Raw genomic sequence first — 27978 nt, 5'->3', positions numbered from 1 at the left:
TACTGCGCATGTTGCATGACAGGTACACGCAAGCCTCCATCTTGGGCATCCCAAGCTGAGGCGAAAGGGCAGCAGCTATATACACACTGATTCAAAAACAACAACAAGCGGGCTCGGAAACCAAAACAAAGAAAGAAAAAAAAAATTGGCAATTTGCCGAGATGTAACTTTTCCCCTCAAGCCAACTGAACACAATCGCATCAGTGAAGAAGAGAAGGTAACAAAATGGGAAAGAAAGACACCGACTGGTCGTGGAGGCTCTGTTAACGACTGTTTGCACAGTCAGCTTGACTGGATCGAGATTTCTGAGGAATTGACAGGTGACAAAGCCAAACGGTGAGTGGGACTCCGTGCTATGCTTCGTGACAGATGGCTGCTGTGTTATTTCTGTTCATAACATGCGCTCGCGTAAAGTGGAATCGCATGCTCGTGTTCATACGTGATGGCATCTTCGTCGTGCATCCCCCCCGTCATGGTGGTCGTTGCTTGCTGTGTTGTGCTCACCTCAGTATCCTCTGCTATTCTGATGCTCAGGCTTCGGGCGAGTGTCAGCCTCTCTTACTTACTTTTCTCTTGTTAGTAAGAGACCCAATGCGACGTGCAGCCACAGGTTGTGAGAGTCCCGGTAGTCTGCGGATTTATTTTGTGCTGGTAACATGTCAGTATTTTTGCTGAATACACCTGAGGCCTTTCCTCGTGAATTATTGCATAAATATGTAATAACATAGCAAATAATCCAGCTTTAAGTATATATATATATATATATATATATATATATATATATATATATATATATATATATATATATATATATATATATATATATATATATATATATATATATATATGTGTCCACCAAATAGAATAAAATAAATATTATTTTATTTACCTTAATATATACCCTCCTCCTGGTTGAAATTATTACAGATATTATGTTTAATTTCCAGAATCTTAAAAAGGATCTGCTCATGAATTGTTTATTAGCCCGTGACCCATAGGGCAAACCATGTAGCCTGCTTGAGTCACTGTCAGCCACTGCATGACAAAGCCTCTGCAGTTTTAACTTTGCCCCTAGTAAAACACAGCTAGGGCAATGTTCTTCAGTGGTGGCACACAGTTGAGTCAGACAGTGCCAAGGTCGAGTTACAGTTTCAGCTGAACTCACATTTATGTTTTAATGTCAGTCAGGTGGCATGGTGATTGTGTTTTTTTTATATATATATTGAAAATGTACACAGTAAGATACTGATTGAATTCAGTGGTCCCCACTTTGGGAATAGGACAAAGAACAGGTGTCAAAATAGATACATTTTAGGGGTTGTGTGATGATGCATATTCAGCACTATCAAGAATTTCATATGTGTCTTATTCTGTAATGAAGTAATCAAACTCTTTTATTCCCTACAGTAGAATATACAGTATACTGGTTTTATACCTTATGCCTCTCTATTTATCAGGCAGACTGTAGTAAAGATGCTGAGATTTTACCCACAGGAACGTTAAGGGGGGCATGATATAGAGAATTTGTAGATTGGCTAAGAAATCGTTTCTCAGAAATGTGGTTGGGTTGCCAAGTCAAACATTTGATACCGCTCCAGCTGTTCCCATCTGAGATGTGTGGATTAGCTCTGACATTATGTTGGCCAGTCAAAGCCTCTGGTTTTCAGGAATTTTCCAAATCAATAAACAAATGTTGTCTTAGTTTAGACAAGGTGTTTGCATGGAGGCAAAAGGCGCTGTACTAGACATGGAGAGGATTTCTGTTGAAGAAGATGATGATCAATGTGCAGGTGAGGAGCAGACAGGGAGTTGCTGGGTCAAGGAAGTGAGACAGGGAGAGAGTGTCTCTGTCTAGACAATGAACTGCCTCGGTTAATACACAAGATGTGCTAAGATGTGTGTCTGAGTGAATGCGTGTTTGTGAGGTGGTATTGCTTCTTTGCTGTAGGTCTGAGTGTCCCTGTGCAATGAAAGGGAAGCACTTTCAGATGGACAATGAATCACACAGGTACTGTGGTTGCGAGGTGATTAATGGTCTCTATCAAGAAATGCTAAAATCCACTGTCTGTACTTCTAAGTGTACATTTGTATAGTTTTGTTCCTGTAAATACACAGGACCATATTATCTGTTACTTACCTTTACTTAAGTATTATACTGTGAGAAATGAATGACAAACAGGACTACACCAATCATAAATCAAGCCAAGTGACAGAACTCTAAACATGATTTGCAAATCCAAAGATGCATGCCGAAAGCCTTCTATGCAGGTCTCTCGAGTAAAGTGAAGGATATTGTAAGTAATATTTATTTCAGCTATCCTTTAAAGGTCACATTCAGCTGACAAGTCCTCAATGACCATTGTTATTCAGGTGCGATGCTCCAGTGATTGGATTTATGGTTGAACTTGCCCTACTTTATTAAACCTTGTCAGACTGATTCATCTATATTTCAGACATTTATTGTATATGACATGCATCTAAAGTAAATATGAATGGATGTCAAAAAAGTAAAGGGCAAAGTTGCAGTGTTCAGGAAATAACAAGCTCTGAAGCTATATCTTCTAATCAAGGAGCACGCCAAAGAACAACTGTGACATGCAGGCCGAGATTTGTGGGATGTGAAACAAACATGATTGGGTTAATAAATGACAATCCTTTTCATTTTTTTCCTGTTCTTGTCTCTTTTTTTCCTGCACAGGTTCAGATCACGCCAGAATGGGCACGAAGAACTTTGTCGTTTTTCTCCTGGTCCTCTTTCTTTGTCTAGAGGTAGGATTTACCAAAGAAAAAGGAACAAAGAAAGGAAAGAAGAAAGGGAAACATGTTTACTGTCCATCGTAAGTACAGTGTGGAATAAATAACATCATGCTGTCATATTGGCCTCTGGGGTGGTGATTACATATATAAGCTTGATTGGTCCACATACAGTAAAGCCCATGCATTTTGCTTGTGTACAAATCAAAAAAAAAAAGGAGAGTACGTTTTTTGTTTTAAATCTGTTTTTGGTTCTATTGGATTGGTTTTAGTCAGTGGATTGGTAAGTGGTTCAGCCAACACAAATTTATTTATTTGTACATCTCAGAATTGCTTAATTTCACTGGATTCTCAAGCCACTGGTCTCAGAACTCAAAAAAATGCACAACACTGTCATCATTACCACCATGTGCCATGACTGACTGACGTTGACCGAGGCTGGATGCTGTCCAAGCTGTGGCTGCAACCTTGTATGTCCTTGGATGTCTATGAGAGGACCATCTGATTTGACTGTTCTTGGTGGAAATTCAACTGGACAGAGGTACTGAGATGAGGCACTCCGACCTCTACTTGTTCCATTCTTATGGCAGCACCCCCCCCCGGTTGCTGTTTCATCAAGATAATGCCTGGAGCACGAGCATATGCAAACACTTCCTTGGACAGCATTTATATGTCTCCTACTAAACATACCTGGAAAGTGCTGGGTAAACATGTTCATCTGAGGCGGCCACAGCCAGTGACCAGACACTTACACAGATGGCTGACTGGTTGCATCACATCCAGAGGATTATTAAACATCTTGCATATACATACATGTTATAGTGTTGGGCTATTAAATTTATTTACACCACAAACTTGCATATATTTTTGACTAGTATATTTCTGACCATTTGGTAAACAAAATGGTTATTATACTTAAGTAGAGCAATGGTGCGGTAGTTTGCACTGTCACCACATAGCTAGAAGGTTCTCAGTTTGAACCTACTGGCCAGCTGGTGCCTTTCTTTGTGGAGTTTTAATGTTCTCCTTTGCCTGCGTGGGTTTTCACTCCCCAGCTCACTGACCCTGATTAGGCCGAGCAGTTAAGAGAATGGATGGATGGACATTACAGTGATTTTTTCCCCCCTTTTGGTGGCTAAAGGATCTTTAGGGGTCAAGGATTCCTCTTTGTGGGAAAAAAAACATGTCAGTTCAGCGCTGAGCTGAAGCATGAGTTTGTCAATTTTACACTTTATGGATCTTACTTTCCAGTCTTTTCGCCATACACGTGAAGCAGATCTCAAGTCATTATTGCCTCTTTAATACACTCCAATAGGTCATTCTCAGGTCATGGGTTAAACTATAGAAGTAAATACTGTGCATGCCTCACAAAAGGAATTTAACTTAGTTATATCCTGCAGGCTGTTCGAGGGTGCATGAGTTGTGTGTAATGTAGAGCTGCACTATCTTCTTCCTTAAATGGTAACAAATGGCTCTACAATGAAAAGTCTTGAAATGCGGGATAAACTGTTTGATGTAGTCCAAGAATTGGCAAGTGTAAGCTGTACGACATGCTTTGTGTTTAATGCTGCAGATGCCTTTGTGGATCAACTAAACCACTCGGTTCCAGCTTAGCTCTTGTGCTTGAGGTTGTCAGAAAGGTCTCTTAAAAAGGTGGAGGGGGGGTTAGTGGATGGGAATTGTGTTTCACTTTGATCAGGGGAACATATACACACTGCTGTGGAGCACTTTAACTTATCCTCAGTGCATGATAAGGTTTACATAATGATATGTAAAGAGCTTTGGGAAGGGGGAATTCTTTGGCAGGAGAATTCATTGCCACCCAGGAGGAGGCTTTCTGTGTCTCCTTTCTCTGTTGCCAGATCTCCTCCTCATCCTCATCATTAGTCAAGCTCAGAAAACAAATTATGTTTGACTGATTGACTTCACATCGTTAATGTCTTCGCCACTCTCTGCTATGGTGGTGATATTCTTCTGAAAGCTGTTGTGTTTTTACAGTTTTGTAGGAAGATTTAAAGTTGGCTTGAACAAAAATAAATACATAGCACAAAAATAAAACTTTCTTTAGAAGCACAAATGCTTTATTTATGCTTAAACATTTATAAGTGAAAAATAAATGTCAGTACATCCTAAGCTGTTCTGTGTTTCTTCTTCAGGAACATATTTTTGTATGAAAATGCATTAAGATGGTAAATATCTCAAAATTCAGCATGTTGAGAAATGTCTTCCATTATCCCAAGGGATCTTGTCAACTTCCTCAGTTATAATCTGGAAACATCCCATAATAGCAGCACATTTCATTTCTAAACAATGTGTCACTCTAACATTTCCTCGGTGGTCCAAATCTTAAAAGCCAATTTAATCCCAGACTGGTAGCTCTCCCAGGTTATAGTTTAATCAAAGAGTATACAGAGTAGAAGTGAGTGCACTGTGCACTCTGTCTGTTCATCTGCCAGGAATTTGACCCGCTAATGTAATCGTGCCTTAAGTTCTCTCCCTGTCTTTTTTATTTGCAGACAGCTGTCATCTGAGGATCTGGCCCGAGTCCCTGCAAATTCAACCAGCAACATCTTGAACAGGTTACTGATCAGCTACGATCCCAGAATAAGGCCCAACTTCAAAGGCGAGCTTTTTGCTCTTTATCTGTTTCTGTCTCGTTTTAATTTACATTCTAGGTGCAGCGCTGTCACGCTAATTAAAGAAACACGTGCGTGTGTGCCTCCAGATTTCGTCTAAGAGTTTAATCCTGGAAGTAGGAATGCAGAGACATTAACCAAAGTGCATTCCCTTGCAAATGTAACTTATGGTAAAAGACAGTTAGAGAAGGCTGGTGTTCTTGAGTTGACTTCTTAAAGATACTGCAGCATGGGCAGATTTTAATAGACACTCGTACATAGAACAAATCAATCAGATTCATGCAAATCAGTGAAACGAGCTTACAGGGAAAAAAAAAAAAGAAAAACAGCTGGAACACAACACGGAGCTAAAAATTCGATTCACTAATCTCTTAATTTGTTCTCGCGGTCATACTTTGCTGTGTTGTTAATAAGAGTGATGTGTTTTTCACTCTTAGAAATTAAAGCATACCTTATCTTTCACGCTCATGCAGTCATTTTTCTCTGCTCACAAAGCATCCATCTTCAGTGTTTATAGTGGACTGTACATATCACACTGCTGGGAGTACTATGCTTCAGTCTCACAGAAACAGCCATGAAAATAACAAAGAGGTGGCTGGTGGCCTCTCTGGCTGACTGATAGTCTCCTCAGTCTTGAGGTGGATCTGTAGTTTCCTTCCTCTGGCACTTGGCACCAGGAGCTGCATCCGAGTCTCAACGTTTGATGTGTAGCGAGCCGACTTAGCGCTCTCCCTCACTCTCTGCGACTGACCCAGCAGCCAAACATCTGCTCTTGATTTCAGGGTGGGCTGAAAGCTCCTAGTCCATTAACATCCACATCATAATCTCCCAAATTAACAACTAAACTACACCTTATACATTACTTTGCCCAAAGCTGTGAAATTGCAAGCTGCTTTTATGGATCCTACAGAGAACTTTAATGCAACACCAAAATTGCTTTTGAATATTAATTTGTTTGACTTGTTGCATTAATGCAAAGAAGATGTGAACTCTATAATGCCTCCATATTATGCATTAATTTTGTGACTTGCATGGTAGAATTTATCCAGTGAAACTCATGAGTCTCAAGTAAACAACTCAAAGGAAATAATTTATTCAAAGCAATGTGAGCGGTCGACATTCTTCAAGAATTTTATTAGTTTATGCAAAAGGCTGAGTGGGGAGAGGTGCCAGTGTACAGTAAATGAGTGTTAGCTCGGTAAGGAGATGATTTCAAGAAGAGATTTTTAATACATAGCAATATTGGGCCTTTCACAGATCCCAAGCAGCAATATAATCAGTTAGGTACTATATGCGTTGGTTTAGAAATGCATGCACAGGGATTTACAGAACAAATTTATGGTAAACTGTAAGCACAGTGGTAAAACGGTATCATAGCAAAGCAGTTATTGAACACAGCGGATAAAATTCCCAAAATTACAATGGTTTTTTTCCTCTTTCTAAATCCAGGAATTCCTGTGGAGGATAGAGTGAACATTTTCATCAACAGCTTTGGCTCAATCCAAGAAACGACCATGGTAAGGATGTGCTACAGCATTTCGAAAGTATTGGTGATCGATACTTCTGCCAATCACAAGCACTGAATCAGGGCTGAAAACTGCTTTGGCCAACAAATTTTCTGGAGAATTCATGAGCATGTTTTCTCGACGGTATCAGAACATTTAGCAGTGAATCATTATGAAGACTGGGGTTTGCATGCCTCATTTATCTGATGGCTTAATTGCTGATAAAGAGATGCAGTCTGAATACTAATTACCAGATTAAACTCAAGGACAACGCCGGGTCGACTCTTGATCACGTAGAAAGCAATAAATGAAAAGTTCCTGTTTCTAATAACTCTGGCTCACCTGTTGCTTTTGTTTAAGAAGTGTAATTATACACACACACACACACACACACACACACACACACACACACACACACAAAATATGAATGTCAGAAATGACCAAAATCTTTATTTTCATTAGTCAAGCTCTGAAAACTTTATTCCCTCATGTAGCATATAATGTGTTTTACTACAAAAAAAGACCCTTATTCCCACTCTAAGAAATCATGGTTGTTTTGGGTGGTTCATTAAGGTTAATCTGATAAAACATCAAAATTTGACATTTTTCTATGGGAGTACAATCAAAATAAAAATTTAAACTTCAAAGTTTATATGAGGTTCCTGAGATATATAGTGTGTAAATGACTTTCTTTCACAAGTTTAGCAGACAAAACTGTGTACAATGTTTGTGTGTGTGGCAGCCAACGTGCAATTCATGCTGGCTGCCTCACACACACATGGCGTGAATGATCCTATTTTAGTTATAGAACATAAAGTTAGATCCATAATTTTTTGGACAGAGAAATGTGTTTTGTTTTGTTTTTTTCTCTTTAAATTTGCCTCTGTACACCACCACAGTGGATCTTAAATCAAATATGTGATTTAAATGTAACACACGGTTAGGTTGCATGGCTGGCAGGGGTGGGTCCAAATGCAGGATGCATGAGACAAACTAAAGTTTTAAAGCAGCTTTAGTGCTGAAACAAAAACACTTGGAAACTGATGCACACTCAGCAGGCACAGTACACAGAGGACACAACAATGAACAGAAGAAACCTGAGGGCTTAAATACACACAAGGTAATTGGGAGCGTGGCGACAGCAGGGAACAACAGGTGAACCAAATGAAACTAATAACACAAAGGAAGCAAAACCAAACACAAAGCACAGGGAACACAGGACTGTCAAAATAAAACAGGAAGTGACACGCAGACTTGACAGAACACGAGGAAAAGAATACACAAGAGACAAGGGACAAAGACAAAGAGACAACCAGACACCTGAACACAGAGCTGCGGGAAGGACAACACAGGGAGCAGGGATTTAATATAAATACCAGAAACTAATAAGACCTTCAACCTAAAATAAACTAAGAATGGAAACCATATGAACACTAAAACACAGGACTCTCAAATTAAAACAGAACTTAAAGAAACATAACACAAAATGCTGGGCATGAGGCCCAGGACCATGACAAGTGCAGACTTTATTCCAAAGAGGTTTACAAAATGTTTGCGTTAACTCTTAAGAAATACATTCTTTTTATAGATAATCCCCATTTTCAGAGGCTCAAAATGAATTGGACAAACAAACGTAATTGTAAATAGAAGGATTTTTTAAATAATTGGATAAAAATCCTTTACAGTCAATGACCGCCTGAAGTCTAGAATCCATGGACATCACCGCATGCTGTGTTTCCATCCTTGAGCTGCTCTGCAGCCACCTTCAGCTGCTGCTTGTTTACATGTCTTTCTGCATTCAGTTTTGTATTTAATAACTCAAAAGCATGTTCCAATAGGCTGAAATGAGGGGACTGACTTGACCATTCAAGAATAAATAATTTGAGTCATTATCCATCTGCACTGTGAGAGGCTGTCTGATCAGCTTTGCAGCATTGGCCTTAATCTGAGCACACTTAAGGATTCAGCCAGCTACTTCTATCAGCAGTCACATCATCAATAAACGCTAAAGGCCTGGTTCAACTGGCAGCCATACGTGCTCGTGCTATAACACTGCCTCCACCATGTTTGACAGATAATGTGTTATGCTTTGGCTCATAAGCTGTTTCTCTACTTCTCTTCCATCATTTTGGTGCAACTTAATCTTGGTTTCATCTGTCCAAAGATTGTTTTCTGAGCCGCACAAGCTCTTTCAGACTAATCTGGCCTTCTTCTTTGTGAGTCTAACCTGTGGTTTGTACTAGTGGTGGGCGGATCGATCCAAAATATCGATATTATCGATACAACGCTGGTATTGATATCGAACAATACTAACATGATATGATCGATACTTTAGTTTGTTCATCTGTAAATTCAGTGCATTGCTCCTGTTTATCAGAGAGCAGATATATCTGTGCAAACACAGGTCCTCTCATGGAGGCACTCTTTGCTCCGCCCCCTCCTTCCTGCACTGCTGTGATTAGTTGTCTGTGGTCACGTGACTCAGCAATCATGTCGGCTGGAGTGAGTGAGAAAGGGGAGTGTCACGCAGATGTACTTTATAGCTGGAAATGAAAACATCGTAAACAATGATGCGTTTTTCTCTACTGTGGAAACACCATGGACTTATTTAAAAAGGTGAAAGAGCTCTGTGCACTAAATCACCAGATTAACGGTTTGCTCTGGCATTAATCATGTGTCCTTTTTAACAACAGTGTTGCCTTTTACTGGCATATTTTTTAATGTTTTTATGTGATAATGAATCAGGAGTAGGTGGCATTCATAGGGATCATTTTCTGTGGAAGAGTCATGTGATGCGTGAAAGGCCTCTTTTAGATTGATTAGATGCTGCCAACACCACCCTTTCATGTTAACCTGTAGGCCAAACCTGCTATTAACTAACTTAACCGGTTAACTTAAGTTGATAACCACTGTTTATCCTGATCGCCAGTGTTAGGCTAAGTTAATCCAGATAACCGAAAGATACCCTGCATATGTTGAACTCGCTTCCTAGTGCAGGTCCCTGGTTTCCAAAGAAAATCCAGTTTCAGAATACATGAAAAGCTGAAAGGTGTGTTTTATTGTGTTAACTAATTATTGTGGAAAGTAAAGATTGAAGTAATTGAGTAATTTAGTGGCCATTAAAATGTGTTCAGATTTGGCAAAGTGATGATGATTCATGTCATAAATCATGACACACTGCTCTCCCCTACATAAGCAGCCTTTATAAGTTAAAAGTATTGGTATCGGTATTGGTATCGGCAATACTGGCCCTGTATTTACTTGTATCGGCTCGATACCAAAATTTGCAGTATCGCACACCACTAGTTTGTACCTTGTTGTCTCTTGACTGTAGACTCAGACAATGACATGGCTACCTTCTCGAGGCCTTTTTAGGACTCATAGTTAAAATTAACTATAAAATACAAATTAAATACTTTGAATCAGCTTCAGACACTATGCTGCTCCATTTTTCATAAAATATTGAGGGAGCAGGTTTCACATGGCCATCAAACTGCTTGTCAGTTAAGTGTGAGCCACTTAAAATGGGGGACTGTGTATAAAAAAGCAGTTCATGCAAAACTTTTGTAAACCCTTAACTGTATTGCAATCCTTAGTCTTCACAAGAAACAACCAAATGTCCAAGAATGATCAATGTTCAGCAGGGTTACGTATTCCATTATGCTCATTTTTATGAGTCATGGCACTCTGAACAAAGTCTTGGATAATATATCCTGGGGTTGGCACTGCATGAAAATCTACCACATGGGGAAAAATTGGCAGCAGATAAGTAGTGTGTATTTGCTTATAAAATATTCCAGGGGAGGGTTTCACTCTATTATAGACCATTTAGGATGATAAGTGGAAAATTCTTGCAACTCAAAGTATACAGAGACAGTAGAAGAAAAGGAACAGATGAGGAGTAAACAAACCAGACGAAAAGAAAAGAAGAGTAATGAAGAGAAATACTGACACAAGATCAGAAAGAAGATGGGCAAAAACCGAAGACTTACAGTAGAAACAAGAAAAACAGACTGCAAGGGAAAAAAAAAATCAACCAGTGGCACAAAGTGTGAAAGGTAGACATGATGTTAGGGAGAGAGAATGACTAACTTAAAGTGATATTGATGCATGAAAAAAAATTAAATCAGATCATTAAAAGGGATGAGGGGTTTGAGGAGTGAAAAAGAATAAGACAGAGGAAGGGAGAATAAAATATAAATATAAAGTGTGATGAAAGCAGAAGAATATTGATTAGAGGGAATAATCTAAATAACCATAACAGTAAAGAAAAAAAAAGAGAGGATTGAGAAAGAGAGAACAAGAGCCAATAAATAGAAAGTGGAAGAAAAAAAAGCACAAATGGTAGCTTCTGTCTTCCTTTTTCTCCCTGGACACCCCCAAAAAATGCAGTGACTGAACGAAAGTGTGGAAGGTTTGAAACAAATCCAGCAGGAGGAAGAAGAGACAGCTGGTCACCTCTCCCCTCAATTTTTCACTCTGTGGGGTATCTGATCCCAGGAAAACTTCTTTCATTATTCACACCTCCCTCCACCAAACACCACCAAACAGCCACTCTATTTAACACACCTATTTTCACATTATGATTATAGTCCTTAGAAAAGAATGACTAATTTGATCTGGAGATGGAATAAATTGTAGTGATTTTTTTTTTTACTGCTTCTCAGCTTTAGTTTTCCTCATCAAGTGGTTGTGTTAAATCTCTCTGGAATCGAATGCTGTTCTGGCAGCTTGATTGTGAGCCAGTAGGAAGATATATTTCCTTGTCTGGTTTTTAGAAAAGCAAATGGTGTGGGAATTGGCCTGTGTCTCCCTTAGACAGAGAAGAGCCAGCAGAAGCTATTTGTGTTGTAGCTTGAGGACTAGTTGGACACTGGTGTCTTAAATTTGGTTTTATAGAAATGACAGCTTACTTTCTAAAATAAGATATGAAAAGCTTGATTGCAAGGTTCCCCTTTCAGAGGAAAATAATGCATCGTCTGGGCTGCTGCTGAACTGTTTATGTCAAATTCTGACCCTGCCATCCGAATGTCACAGCAGACATTGAGACTCATCAGACTAGGCAACAATCTTCTATTGTCCAGGATTGGTGTGCAAATTGCAGCCTCAGATTCCTGTTCTTAGCTGACAGGTGTGGCACCTGATGTGATCGTCTGCTGTTGTAACACATCTTCTTCGAGGTTTGACATGATGTGCATCCATTTATTCTCTGTACTGATGTATGCAGAATAACATGCATCAAGAGGTTATTTCAGTTACTGTTGCCTTCCTGTCAGCTGGAAGCAGTCTTTCCATTCTCCTGTGATCTCTGGCATCAACACTGCATTTTCACGCAGAGATCGTCAGCTCACTGGATTATTGTTTTCTCTCTGTTTCGGACCATTCTCTGTAAACCATAGAGATGGCTGTGTGGGAAATTCCCTGTAGATCAGCAGTTTCTTAAATACTCAGACAAACCCGTTTGGCACCACAACAATCTTGCCACCTTCAGATTCACTGAAATCACCTTTCTTCCACATTTTGATGGTCGGTTTGAACTTCAGCAGGTCGTTTTAACCATGTCTATATGCCTAAATGCACTGATTTACTTCCATGTCAGTGGCTTATTAAATATTTGCATTAATGAGATGTTGAACAGGTGTACCTAATGAATTGGCTGGCAAGTGTATACATGCTGATGAAGAGCAGGCCTCGTTAATTTAAATTATTTTTTTGGATACATAAAGGCCACGTCCCCTCAAAAAAAATCCACCAATTAGCTGGTTTTGGCTTAGCATCACTTTCCAACTGTGGACTGACTCAGATAATAATAATATCTATGTTCACCAGCAACATAGGTGCCAAGCTACGCAGCTGCAGGAAGCTTTTGTTGCACTGTGAGAGAAGTGAGTGATTTCATGATGTACTGTGTCATCATCATATCAGAATTTCTGATATGATTATTTATGTTGGCACAAACCTGGTGCATTCCTGTCGTCTATAAACACATATATTCTGTTTCCATCAATTTAATTGTTGTACTTTGATATTTTTTTCTTTAAATTATAACAGTAGATTCACATGTGGCAAAACGGAGTTGTTAAAAATGTTATCATGGTCTCTCATTGACTTTACTTTAGAGTTAAACAAGCTGCCATGACAAATAACAATAATCCAAATAGTAATATAGTTTAAGGCAATAAAAAAGGAAGAACAAAAGGGGAGAGTATCAGTTTAAGGCTTATTTCTTAAGAGTGAGCACACACAGCGCTGACATATCGACAGGTTTATTTGACATACCATCTATCTTCAGCTTCAGCTTAATAGTTCACCTGCTCCCAGAGCAGCTTGAGGCCCACCATCAATGTGTGCACAAAGACGTGTCCCAGAGTTGACTGTGATACTTTCCCACTAGCAGGAATGTGGGCATTTTACTAATATGTGCACTAATGAGGTACTTGCTGTTGCTGTGTTGATAACATTTGATCCTTGGGTTGTGCGGTTTCTCGCATGTTTGCATTCAAAGACATCATGCTGCAGATGTCAACTGTCACTCTGCACTTTAAGTAATCTATATGTTATTATCCATTATTCCAACAGATTTATGAGGGTTAAAATTGTTCTGTTACACTTTTTAAGGCATCTCCTTCATTGCCACAGACAATGCATTTCTGTACCCCCCCCTCTTAAAGCTTCAGAAAATGTTAATGGAAAAATTAGCATATACTTTATTTTATTCCATTTAGAGAATTTGCCTTTGGGGCATCAATTATTCTGAAAGCACCCAAATTGTGTCCAGTGGAGTTTACGTGGAACTAACATTAACTATGTTTGTACTTGTCTGGTGTTAAACCTAACAGGATTACAGAGTCAACATTTTCTTGCGGCAACGCTGGAATGACCCCAGGCTGAAGCTGCCAGAGGACTTCAAGTCCGATTCGCTCACTGTTGATCCCAAGATGTTCAAATGTCTCTGGAAACCTGACCTCTTCTTCGCTAATGAAAAGAGCGCTAACTTTCATGATGTTACCCAGGAAAACATTCTGCTCTTCATCTTCCGTAATGGAGATGTCCTTATCAGTATGAGGTAATTTATTTAGTTTTTCTTTAAAAAGTGTTTTTAATTGAAGTACTTGTAATGCTGTTGTAGTCTTTTTTTTTCCAGTCTTGTGTAATTGAGTGAAAGTAATCACTTCAATTATGTTGGTGTTTTATAACGTACATCTGGGGTTAAGCACAGTGGTAATATGCCTACAGTTTGAAACAAAGTAATATCAAACTTCTTCTCTCTGTTTTGGGTATACTTGACTGTAAGTACAGATTTTAGCAGACTATCTAGCCGTTAGGGATTGTTGCATTTCTAGCTGTTCAATGACAAGCACGCAACACCTCAGACAACTTGGCTCTAATGCAGGAAAAGCAAATTTTTCAAGATAAACTTGGTGACAGCTGAGTAGCATTCTGTTATTTCCTGTCTTGTTTTGCCTTATCTAGTGACTGAGAACGCATCCATGGAAGATACTGACTTATCAGCAAACAAGATCGTAAAACTTGCAAAAATGTATCACAAACTGGAAACCAACACATTTCAACAGACACAACTTTTACTTTGAAGATAAACAGTCTCCATTTCTGGTTTGCAGTGCACTCTTTACATTTTCACTACACTTGGAGAGTGGTTGACGAGTGTTTGCAGACAAGTTGGAGTCTTCCATGCACACTACAGGCAATAGCAATCTGCTAGCAACCAAAGCAATCGCAAAGAGGTTTTCAGTGCAGCACCGTATACCTCTTTGCTACCAGTTTGCTGACTGGTCTCTAGGCCTGTGTGACTGGGGCCTTATATTGTTACATACAGTACACAGCAGCACCATTTGTTTAGCCATCTATCAATATTAATACTTTGGCAGACTAATGATGACTCTGGAACTGGCACCAATTTGATACCAGTCATCAGTACCCATTTCTAAGTTGTGATGCTGTGTCCCTTGAGGGCTGTATTTCTGGCTAGAGCAGCAGTTCACCATTAAGGACGTCATATTCTAAGTGGTCTTTTTAGTCACTGCTACAGCTTTTATGTCAAGTGAAAAACAATCACCTCTTGCCACTATTTAGACCAAAACAACCCCCCCTGAACAAAAAGCTGACTAATATGATATAATGTCAGACTGAATTAATGTAGCGTCAACTTTAATAGTGACAAAATGACTATTTAGTGTTCTCAATACCAGGCTACATAAAAATAGAGAAATTATGTTATGTAGCTGTGGGCACATCTGTAAACAAGACTAAGCACATTAAATAATTTATGATCCAGTTGCATGGGACTATTACCTGTAGTGCTTCCAATGCACTCATTTGTGTCCATGCACTGAAATACTGCAATTTCAGGCCTGTGTGTTATATTTCAGTCTATGGTGGAAATATTTTTTTCATGTTTTCAGGGCTTCTTTGCTTTTTTATGACATATTTTTCAATAATTGAGTGTGAAAAACCTAAATCTCAAAATATAAAACTGTTCACATGCATAACATTTGGTGAAACAAAGAGGTGTGCGCCGCCTTTCACCCTGCAGCAAATGGCATAAACTCCAGGCCTACCTGCAGCAGTGAACTGGATAAGCAGTTAAGGGAGTGGACGGACTTCACCTTCAAAGGGACTCCCTATAAACTGGTTGAGGCTACTGAGGTTTTATTTACCTCCAGGGATAATAGTCTGTGTGTTTGCATGTTCAATTTTATTCCATGTTAATCCATCACTCAGAAAAGAGACTTTAGGTTAAACCCTTAAATCCAATGAGATCTGGAGGAATTACTCAACATATGCAAAAAAATTAAGTGCATACAGTAACAGATACATACATACAATAAAGCAGTGTATAAATGAAAAAAGAATAAAATCTTTATCCTCCTCCAGGTTGTCCATCACCCTTTCTTGTCCACTGGATCTGACCTTATTCCCCATGGACACACAAAAGTGTAAAATGCAACTTGAAAGCTGTAAGTGTTCCTAAATTAATGCCATTTTAAAGTGTCTCATCAGTTTATACGTGTGCCTGTTGATATTTTAGAGATTCAGTATTTATGAGTTGGGAATATATGTGTTGGTTTTGTAAAGTAGTTGGTTGTGGGGTAAATGAGAGCTTTTTGCTTGTGTTCAGCAGCCAATTTCAGTGGCGAACACTTAGTGAAGTCGAATAAATCATCATATTTTAGGGTTGTCTGAGAGTTTCACAGCTAATTGAGCTTGACTTGTGTTTACTGCATCTTGTTTACAAAGCAGTTTAGACTTAAATAAGCAACATAACTTACAGTAAAGCCATTCCCCTCTAATGCCAAACCTGACTGCTGAGATGCAGCACTTTCTGCAGGTCTTCATGCGTTTAGTTTTACATAAATTTGAACTATGTTTATTTCAAGGGTGATAACAACAGCAAATGGACTGTGTTTGTTTGACTTTTTTGTATCTCTGTATCTGTGCACTTGTGTTTTCCAGTTGGTTATACAACAGATGACCTGCAGTTCATGTGGCAGACAGGAGACCCTGTGCAAATGGATGCTATTGCTCTGCCACAGTTTGATATCAGACAAGAAGATATTACTTATGGAAACTGCACCAAATACTATGCAGGAACAGGTACTGTCCTTGTCATAAATCTGTTTAAAGCCCTTTCAAATAAGAAATTTACAGAAATGTTTGTTTGAAAAAGAAAAAGTAAAAATCTTCATAATACTCCTTATAGTTTGAACTAGTCAAAGAGGATAGTTATCCTCAGCTGACAGTAATAAATGCACAGCAGAGTTATGAATGCGTATATAGAACTGGTAAACTTACTTTATTCTGCATAATATCTAGTGACACTTCTGTGGGTTCTGTTTAACTGTGAGTATTGTTTCAATTTAATTCAATTCAGTTCAATCACAGACAATCACTTTAAACAGTCATTTGAAGGTGTTTTGTTCAGTAAATTAACCAAGATTTTTCTGAGTGTGTTTTACAAAATAATTTTGATTTTAGCCTCACATGACCAAATGGAAACAAAGTCAGGTGTAGAGCTGCACATTTATTATCAGAACAAACTATAAGCCTAAACAAATATAAATAATTTAAAATATAATCCAGAATAAAAGCAAATGTTGGTTGGTTCAGCTAAAGCAGGAATGAAAGTTACCAAAAAAAAAATGGTTTAAGTGGCCCAAAAGAAAAATAATTCACACTTGTTACTTGGCTTACTTACAAATTTCATTTGAAGTTATTTAAAGTGTAAATCTGCAGTAGGATTATATTGCTATACAAATATAAAGTAATAAAATGGTTTGCTGTCTTGATATACAGGGGTTGGACAATGAAACTGAAACACCTGTCATTTTAGTGTGGGAGGTTTCATGGCTAAATTGGACCAGCCTGGTGGCCAATCTTCATTAATTGCACATTGCACCAGTAAGAGCAGAGTGTGAAGGTTCAATTAGCAGGGTAAGAGCACAGTTTTGCTCAAAATATTGCAATGCACACAACATTATGGGTGACATACCAGAGTTCAAAAGAGGATAGATTGTTGGTACACGTCTTGCTGGTGCATCTGTGACCAAGACAGCAAGTCTTTGTGATGTATCAAGAGCCACGGTATCCAGGGTAATGTCAGCATACCACCAAGAAGGACGAACCACATCCAACAGGATTAACTGTGGATGCAAGAGGAAGCTGTTTGAAAGGGATGTTCGGGTGCTAACCCGGATTGTATCCAAAAGACATAAAACCACGGCTGCCCAAATCACGGCAGAATTAAATGTGCACCTTAACTCTCCTGTTTCCACCAAAACTGTCCATCAGGAGCTCCACAGGGTCAATATACACAGCCGGGCTGCTATAGCCAAACCTTTGGTCACTCGTGCCAGTGCCAAACGTCGGTTTCAGTGGTGCAAGGAGCGCAAATCTTGGGCTGTGGACAATGTGAAACATGTATTGTTCTCTGATGAGTCCACCTTTACTGTTTTCCCCACATCCGGGAGAGTTACGGTGTGGAGAAGCCCCAAAGAAGCGTACCACCCAGACTGTTACATGCCCAGAGTGAAGCATGGGGGTGGATCAGTGATGGTTTGGACTGCCATATCATGGCATTCCCTTGGCCCAATACTTGTGCTAGATGGGCGCGTCACTGCCAAGGACTACCGAACCATTCTGGAGGACCATGTGCATCCAATGGTTCAAACATTGTATCCTGAAGGCGGTGCCGTGTATCAGGATGACAATGCACCAATACACACAGCAAGACTGGTGAAAGATTGGTTTGATGAACATGAAAGTGAAGTTGAACATCTCCCATGGCCTGCACAGTCACCAGATCTAAATATTATTGAGCCACTTTGGGGTGTTTTGGAGGAGCGAGTCAGGAAACGTTTTCCTCCACCAGCATCACGTCGTGACCAGGCCACTATCCTGCAAGAAGAATGGCTTAAAATCCCTCTGACCACTGTGCAGGACTTGTATATGTCATTCCCAAGACGAATTGACGCTGTATTGGTGGCAAAAGGAGGCCCTACACCATACTAATAAATTATTGTGGTCTAAAACCAGGTGTTTCAGTTTCATTGTCCAACCCCTGTATGTTTAAAGCTAGCAGATTAGGTGTGCAGCATAAGTTATCGTGACAGTGTACCCCACTAAGAAGTGAACCACCTTTGTGAAACTGAAAACACAGGGTTCCTAAATACTGCATTATATCACAGGCGTCAGCACCCTTGTGTGCAATTCTGCAATCCTTACTGTACGTAATATTGTTGATAAGAGTTTTCCTATTTTTCAAATCTATGTCTACACACCAGCAAATAAACTTTACAGGTAGCAGGCAGCTACAGTTGCCATTTTTCCAGGCTGCTAGAAGAGCTAAGAATACTATTCCTTTAATAAAAAGAAGCAAAACTGCAAAAAAAAAATAAAAAATTCTAGCAGTGCATTATATACTTATTCAGACTTATATGAGTACAAAATGAATTCTCAATGAAATGGAAAAACCTCTATCAGCCAACAGAGCTGGTCTGACCTCAGCGCTCTCGCACTTGGGGAGGCACACTGCTGGCGATGAGTCAGGCTTTTAACTGGTTGCCATGGCTACCTGGCCAGACACAAAGATCACCTCTGTCTACAACTGGTTCAAGCCTGCTTGGCGACACAGGCGGCCCTTATATGCTGTATAAAAGCTCCAGAGATCCCTGAGCTAGTTAAATATTACTTCAGCCCACCCACTCCGCCATCCCATTGGACCGACTAACTAGCCTCTACATTCAGCAACAAAGTGCTCCTGGGAAAGGTCTGAATCTTATGGATTTTTATTCCTCCTGCTTACTAATGATGGCTGCACTTCCAACAGAAATGAGTGAGTGAGAAACAGATCATTTCTGAGTAGGAATGTATACAGTACCAGAAAATGGGGCGCCAGGGTGGCTCAGCAGGCAACCATGTACGCCACATGGCAGTCTGGGCTCAAGTCTGACCTGTGGCCCTTTGCTGTGTGTCTTCCCCCATCGCTCTCTCTCTCTCTCCCACTTTCCTGTTGCTCTTCACTGTACACTATCTAATAAAGGCCAAAGGCCCAGAGAAAATGGAAGTGCCAATCCACTAACAATCATAACTCACAGCGTTTGATAGAGGGCAGTTTCAGGCATCCTGCACAGTTGGCACATTCACAGCTGGAAGCAGTATTTTCTGATGTGCTGCCCCGACTGCTCAAATGGGTCTCAGCTTTAACAAAGTTAGATGAAATTATGTTAAAGTCCTTATGCCTATTGGCCCTTGTCTTTTCTTTTGCATTTTCCATGACAAATGATACACACAGCTGCAGTTGGCTTTCTGCTTGAGCCAAGTGCATAAAGAGCTTACCCTGGCTTCTACCTTTCCTCCTAATGCCTAATTTTATAGACCATTCAGTAAAGCACCAGTTCTCTCACCTGCTCAGTTTCAATTAAGGTCCTGGATGTTCTGAGGACCACCTTCCTGCCAAAATACACAAACATTTAATTTTTTTTCTTATTGATCGTGAAACTACTATTAGTTATAGCCTCTAATCAACTTTGCCTTCTAGGAAAACTTCTTATAGTGTCCTCTCTCTGAATTGGAACACATTGATCTTGCGCATGACGGCACTGTCTGCCATCACGCACATTCCCACAATATCTGTTTCTCATTTTTATTTAACACTTCAGCTATGTTTTGATTAAATCATGTTTTGATATGTGACCATTGTCTCCGCTGTCATGCAGGGTACTACACGTGTGTAGAGGTTATCTTTACCCTAAGGCGACAGGTTGGCTTCTACATGATGGGTGTCTACGCCCCTACGCTGCTCATCGTGGTCCTTTCCTGGCTGTCCTTCTGGATAAACCCTGATGCAAGTGCTGCCAGGGTTCCTTTGGGTATGGATTATTTGATAAGTTCCACCATCTTTTAGTGACCTTTACCAGTACGCATTATCTGTAAAATGTTTCCATCTAGGGTTAAGTGCGTAATTTGACGTTAGGTCAAAAAGAGTAATGGGTGAGAGTGGAATTTTTAGTGAAGTATTAGACATTAAAACTTGTGTCTAAAAGGATTTCTATTGGGCAAAATTCTGTTGTATATAAATAGAAACCACTCTAAAGTATTTGGATGCTTTTAGGGATTGCTGACATCATCCATCACTTTGACACCATGAAGGACTTCTCTGTCGAGGATGGTGACACTGGCCATCGTTTTTCTGTATGTGATAAATCACTGAATATAGCTGTAATTGACAGATGGGACCCATGGAGCAAGAACCCTTGTCCACTGTAAACTAAATACACAGGAATCTGGGCCGGGAACTTAAACCCATTTTAAAGTGCAATAACCGCCCCCTTTGCTGGTTGGTCAGCGCAAAAGAGACCGAGATTATGATATAGGTCATAACTTTGGTTTCTCTGGGTCATTATGCTTAAAATCTAAAATATTCATCTACTGAAGCTAGTTCTTCCTATAAATAGTAAATTGATAAAATTACTTTTGGTAAGTTTTGGCTTATTGTTGGAGACAAGTGCAGGTACTTGTGGTTCTGGTAAATTGTTCTGTTATCCCGTGTAGTCAACAAGGTGTTACTGAAACAGTGGGAATTCAGAAGCTGCTTGAGCTGGCCAACGAGGCACACCGGATCCCCGTTAACCAAAGTAATGAAAGGTTGTGCTGAAGTGTACGGGTGCTGTTTTTTTTCTTTTTTTCCAAATCAGAGAAGCACACATTGTGTTTAGCCCGAAGGAGGTCCAGCTAGATTACAAGAGTGCTAGAACAAGCCCCGAGGGGATGTTTACAAGGATAGTCCAAGACTGGTAGTACTTAGATTATAGTGTGTCTTTGTGTATGCACTGCATAAATCACAGGACCCAGATGAGCAATATCTAGTTACCTTCTTTTTTTATAGTATTGATTGTCGGCACAGTTTGTCTTTCACTGAGGACTGTGTGGTGGAAAAGGGAACTAGGTTGATATACTCTAAATAATGGAATCACTGGCTGATAAAAAGTCTTCAGTTCTTCATTTTCATGCATTTCCTCAGCTAAAACCCACTCTTCTCATAGCATCTTTATATTTAAATTTCTTTGTCATGTCCTGCATTTCCATTTGTCCTGTGTCGCCAGTTAGTGGATGTCTTCACGATACCTGGAATCCAAACTTCTGACTGTACTGTATGTCTGCGTCTTACAGATAATTATACATTATCTTTCCTATATACAGTGTAGATGCTAATACTACACTCTACACATACTACACTTTTCAGAATTGAGACAGCATTTGTAAATCTTGTGCTGGCTAGAAAAAAAGTCTCTCCACTTTGCTGTCCCCCTCCCCCTTCATAATTTAACCTGTGGGTGATATGTCAGTGTCACCCACATACAATGTCACACTGGCACCTCTCTGTGTGTGTTCAGGGCTGCACAGATGAGATAATCCATTGTTATCCCACTTCAGTCTTCCACTGCTTCCTTTTCTCCATCCTCCCTCCAGTTGTTTATCACCACTTTCATTCCATCATCACTTCAACTCCTCCTGGAAGCCTCCTCTGACTTCTCTCTAAATGGGATCAGTCCAGGTCAGTTAGCACCCAGGTGTGGGAATACTTTCATTTATAGCTCCTTGCTGTGTGTGTGTGTGTGTGTGTGTGTGTGTGTGTGTGTGTGTGTGTGTGTGTGTGTGTGTGTGTGTGTGTGTGTGTGTGTGTGTGTGTGTGTGTGTGTGTGCGTTTTAACATGAATGTGTGTTTGAATGTCGGTGTACGTGTTCATATGCTGAATGCATCCATGCGCTCATTGTGATGTGTGTGTTTTAGGTATAAACAGCATGTTTTCTTTCTGCATAGGGAGTGTGAACAAATGTATTAGTGTAAATTGCTTTACCATAACAGAAATGCTCTGTACAGTATGTTGCACCTGTTTTTTTCCTCTCACATCTTTATTTTGTACAAGAAGTGTGTCACTGGTGAGCAAGACAAACTATTTCAGCGTCGCCAGCTTTAACGTTCCCCTCTGTTCGTTGGTAATAGGCGGGCTTGCAGCATTCTCTCATTAAAGTTTATTCCAGTGAGAAAGAAGCAATTTGTTTAGAAATCCTGAACCCAGTATGAACCTTCTCTTGATGAGTGACCAATATGAGACCTGGAGGCAAAACCTAGGAACCATTTATATGTATTTATTGTCTCCCTGATGCAACATAAGTGTTTGAAAAAAGTGAGTGAAACTCTTTGTTGGTGGTTAGAACACCCTCCAAAGACTGCCTGTAATTATTTCAGCTATAACCTGAAAGAGTGCTTTGGTGCTTTGCAGGGGGAATCTCTAAGCTGAAATCCTGTTGGCTATCAGAGATAAAAATGATTTAGAATATTATTTCATTAAAGGCTGTGTTGGAGATGACCTAATAAAAGAGGCAACCATAATCATAAAATATTTTGTGCAGATGAGTATATTAATTAACTTGAAATCTTTTGTTCAATAAATAAAGATTAAATGTATCAAGTTCTCTCCCTCAGCAGTAGGTTAATCAAATGCTTTACCTCTGTGCAAATACATATTGTGGTTATACAGGAAGTAATGCCTTACAGTATGTCTCGAGTACTGGCAGTTTTTGCAGGGACCAAAATGTACCCATATCTCCAAATATCAAAAAAATGCCAATTTTTATTAATGCCTCATAACTCTGGCAGCGGTTGTATCCGATCTCCTCTGACTTTGCTGACTGACAAGGTTTCTTGTTATACCTGTCCATACAGGCATCCTCTCAGTGCTCTCATTGTCCTCTGAGTGCACCTCCTTGGCCTCGGAGCTGCCTAAAGTGTCCTACGTCAAGGCTATCGACATCTGGCTCATCGCTTGCCTGCTGTTTGGTTTCGCCTCGCTGGTGGAGTACGCCGTGGTTCAAGTGATGCTCAACAGCCCGAAGCGCATCGAGGCTGAGAAGGCAAAGATAGCATCCAAAGAGAAGGCTGCGGGAAAGAGCCCCGCCGCACGGAACAACACGGTCAATGGAACCGGAGGGACGCCACTTCATGTCAGCACTTTGCATGTCAGTATATTCGCTTTGATCATTTGAGTGTGTCTGTTTGTGTCTTTGTATCACCATTAATGTAGTCTTATTTTATAACAGGGTCATACAAAGACTGTTGCTTGCATACAAATAAAAAGAGGGAGGAGGAGAAAAAAGTGGACAGCCAACACTGACATCGCTTTAACTATTACATGTCATATATTTATCTTTATGGTGAATTTTTTTGATAACCTGAAAGGTTGTTAATTGGCAGAGAGACACCTGGTGAAAGGGTCCCAAGTATGCAGCTATTCACAAAGCCTATCCAATAAACTGTATGTAACAGTCTCATAGGCAGCCAAATGTTGTTATTCAGTCTCTTTATGGGGGTTGGTGCTTACACCTCCAGTTTCTCAGTAATATTCATTTAGCCATGAGAAGAGCCAGAATAAATACTTTTTTTTCTTTTTTTTTTTTTACAAAGGAAGAGAAGTCAGAGTCTTGAAGTGCAGTTGTTGAACATAAGATAACCAGTCTTTTCTTTAAGACTACAAAAATAATCTCTTGAATATTAATCCACCAGTCTTTGAGAGTGGTTCAAGCCCATACAGTAGCACATGTAGCCCCTAATACCCCACACCAAGAGCAGTAGCTTCCATCTATATAACTGTTGTGGTGTCCAGAGCCACCTATGTATTAGTTTCAGTTGCCTAAATTTTATTTAGCCTTATTGCAACAGACCATATGTGAACTGTTGCAATAACAGTTTGCATATGGTCTAACTGGACCTATTCAAATCAAAACACACCAGAAGACACATGCTTTGCAGATGCTGCTCAGACTAATGTAATATACTAATTTCAGTCCAAGTGAGATCTTTCCTCATGATCATCAACAGCATTTACTCTTCCAGAGTTTAAATTTTGCATATATACAATATGATTGCAGTGTCACCATTTCTCCCATTTCTCACTTGTCTTCTGTCTGCATCTGTTTTCATCTTAAAAAAAAAAAAAGACAATGCCAAATATCTTTCAAAAGAAGGAGAAACAGGAACTTTTTTGCTTCTATTTCAGAAATTGTTGACCTATTTTTTATTTTTAATTTGGCCACAATGGAAGTTGTTAAAGCAATATGACTTTGCTGCTACAGAGAAAGAACAAAGTTGTGTTGATATAACAAAGGCTAAAAATTCACTGGGTTTGTAACCTTTGATTTTTTTTTTTGCTTTATCCACTCGTATATGTATTTATTTTTTGCTAAAAATATTTGGACGTGGAGATGAAAACCAAAACAGCTTTAAATTGCCTGAAACCCTAAATGAGCCTAAATATCATCCACTGAGATAGCATTGAGGGTATTTGTGTTATGCGTGACTTGATTTCAGTTGCATGTTGCCTAATGAGAGCACAGACTCTTGTGTAATCGATAATGATCATATCCATAAGGACCTCTTTGCATTTTGATGCCTGAGTTAATCACCAAAACATTTCAGTGATTATGCATTTCTGTTGAGTGAGTGCACAGTGTTTGGATACCTTTGTGTGTGTGTGTGTGTGTGTGTGTGTGTGTGTGTAGGTATATTTTATATATATATATATATATATATATATATATATATATATCTTTTTTTTTTATGCAACTCCCCACCCACATTAACAACTAGATCCATCCCATAGTAATAGTAAGGCACTGAAAATAGTGAAATCCAGTCATCTTGGTGAGGACGTCTGACACTTATATGCACATGCAGGATGTTGCATGGGTCTTCCAATTGTTTGCCTAATTGAAATGAATTTATTTCTGAGTCTATGGTAGTCTGAACCACATTTGGTCTGAGAGGATTACATTATTCCATTGAGGTTTAATAGGTTTTCTTGTCAAAACCGAATCAAAATAATGAAGCTTTAATGAGCTTAATGACTTCAGTGGGTAAGCATCCTTAGTCTGATTAGATCCTGTTCACCCTGCAGGCCCTCAGGGAAGTCGATGAAAGGGATTTTTTTGGATGACGTTAACTTAAATCCTCCTGCAGATTGTTTTGTATAAGCACAGGTTGTGATAGCATGTAGAGGCTGTAGAGGGGTAACAAGAATCTAGATGAGAGAACAGCCATATTAGGCAACATTTTAGAGCACAAAGTGAGTCTAGTTTTGGCTCCAAAGATATATTTTTTTTCCTCTTAAAATAGCAGAAGCTTTGATTTAGCAGCAGACTTCTGTCCGAGCTTCGGGATCAAACAGCTCTTTTACATCATTTTCAAAGTGTAGTCTGTTTTCAATTGAGTCCAGCTATCTGAAATAGCCTCATTTCAATGTTCCTTTTAGTTTAGAGAAAACCTCCATGCAGAGTAGATGTGACATCATAGCTACTGTACAGAGACGGACCATTTTTTAATGTGTCAAACAGCAGTGAAAAGAAGTGTGGCATTCAGTTACCTTTTGGCACTGTAAGATATTTGAAAAATGGCACAGTCAAAAAAAAGTTTCTACATGCCGTGTTGTCCCATTTGATTCACAGGAAAGAGCAAAGGGCAAACTGGACAACATTTTTGAATAGTAAAAAATCGGAGTTCTACGCCTACTTCTTCCAGTCTTAGTCTGATACAGTTCAATTCCAGCCTGCCAGGGAGCAGAAAAATGCATGTGTCCATATTTGTGTCAGAATATCCTTAGTCAGCAGTGGCTGCCATCTGTGGTCCTACGTGATGTGGTTCAGTTCAGTTAGCTGCATAATTTGTTGGACAGAGACACATTTTTTTTAGTTTTGCCTCTGTGTGCCGCCACAGTGGGTTTTAAATCAAACAATCAAAATGTGATTGAAGTGCAGACTTTCAGCTTTAATTTAAGGGGTTTTACAGCAACTTTACATTAACTGTTTAAGAATTACAGTCGTCATTTTCAGAGGCTCCAAATTAATCAAATAATTGACTGACAAGCAGTTTCGTGGCCAGGCCTGTTCCCTTGTAATTTCATAATAGACATGCGTGAGGACAGATGTGCAGAGCACTAAAGTAACAGATGAGTTCTGTCTGCTCTGACAGCTTAACTTTGGTCAACATGGCAAAAGTGCCCCAGTGTGAACTTTGCAACTACCCATCTTTATTTAATTGTTACTATAGTACAGAATAATGCAGTAGTGGTATGGTGTAAATGGAGTAAGGTTTTAAATCAACTGAAGAACCTGCTGTACAGGTGGAATAGTCTTTGTAGTACCACTAATAAAACTATAAGCCTTTGCAGACTGCACAGTTGGTCTGTTGCTCAGTCAACCAGTTTTGAACCACTTTGCTGTGGCTGCTCTGCCTTAGGGGCTGCCCGCGGTGCTTTCGGAATATTACTTTAATCTTATCGTAGCTCATGTGTTTCACACAGATTAATGTATTTACAGTGAAACGATGCAGAATCCAATAATCAATTCGCTCTGTCCTTGTGCTTTTCTCTGGATTCCAGGTGGCTGAAACCCGCTGCAAGAAGGTGTGCACCTCTAAATCAGACCTGAGGACCAATGATTTCAGCATTGTGGGCTCACTCCCTCGGGACTTTGAACTGTCAAACTTTGACTGCTACGGGAAACCCATCGATACTGGCACTGGTCTTGGCAAATCCCAAGCAAAGAACAACAAGAAACCTCCTCCTCCAAAACCAGTTATCCCCTCTGCTGCCAAAAGAATTGACCTGTACTCCAGAGCTCTCTTCCCGTTCTCCTTCCTCTTCTTTAATGTGATTTACTGGTCCATATACTTGTGATTATCTTTAAATGATCTTGTATTATTAACGTCCCATCTCACTGTCATGAGTTTCTTAATTATCAAAATAAACTTGAAGAAATGTGAAACCTACCCATACAAAATTATCTCTGAGAAGCTACTCTATATCATTAGAATTATTATATTTATCTTCATTAAAAAAAAGACCATGGTCACCATTTGTGTTTAAAAAATGATTCCAAATCAGTCTTTCTTATCTTTCCTAAAATGGATATATAAAGTCTTATAGTGAAAAGCTTTATTTATTGATAGTGGTACTTGTGAGAGTAATACAGGATGTGACGGATGGTGTGCAAACAAATCCACAAAGACTGATTAAGAAATGAACTGAAGATGCACAGATCTGTTGGTGATGCTATTTGATTTATTTATTTATTGATTGATTTTTTTTTTTTTTTGCCCTTGCCCAGTGGGAGTATGCTTGCAAGTTTAATAAGTTAAAGCATTTAATTTAAGCTTCTATGCAAAGTGTAACAATGTAATTACCTTGCATGTTAAAAAAATAATGCATGTATATGAAAGCAAAGCATAAATATATATGAAATATATATTTATTAAATTTCTTTAATATTATTATGATTTGCTCTTGAGAAGATATGTGGCTGTGAAACACTCCTGTTCCTGTTCAGATGGCCATGTGACACTGCCACTCCTCCAGCAAATGTAACATTTGACACCTTTAATGTTTGTAAATGGGTCGCTCGTGAGCTGTGACCACGTGTTTGTGAAATACACGAGCAAAGGAAAATAAACGAACAAGCAACTTTTCACCAATTTAATGTGATTAAAGAAAACAGAAAATTTTAAATCAAGA

The 27978-nt window shown here is 39.4% G+C and overlaps 1 protein-coding gene across 2 annotated transcripts; it reads left to right on the top strand.

Moving 5' to 3' along the window:
* Nucleotides 1-21: 21 nt before the first annotated feature.
* LOC115787404 (glycine receptor subunit beta-like) lies at nt 22-27978 on the top strand. Of its 2 annotated transcripts, XM_030740096.1 has the most exons (10): nt 22-336; nt 2699-2837; nt 5271-5377; nt 6840-6907; nt 13735-13961; nt 15791-15873; nt 16370-16510; nt 20131-20283; nt 23142-23434; nt 26848-27144. In XM_030740096.1, the coding sequence occupies exons 2-10, from the start codon at nt 2716-2718 to the stop codon at nt 27142-27144; spliced, it is 1491 nt and encodes a 496-aa protein (XP_030595956.1). In that variant the 5' UTR covers nt 22-336; nt 2699-2715. The 2 variants fall into 2 exon arrangements, with proteins under 2 accessions (XP_030595956.1, XP_030595957.1); XM_030740097.1 differs by lacking the exon at nt 22-336 and having other exon boundaries at nt 2716-2837; nt 26848-27978.

The sequence above is a fragment of the Archocentrus centrarchus genome, chromosome 10 (genome assembly GCF_007364275.1).
Source record: "Archocentrus centrarchus isolate MPI-CPG fArcCen1 chromosome 10, fArcCen1, whole genome shotgun sequence".
Taxonomy (NCBI): Eukaryota; Metazoa; Chordata; class Actinopteri; order Cichliformes; family Cichlidae; genus Archocentrus; species Archocentrus centrarchus.
The sequence above is the reverse complement of the archived record's forward strand: the minus strand, read 5'-3'. Positions and strand labels throughout refer to the sequence as shown.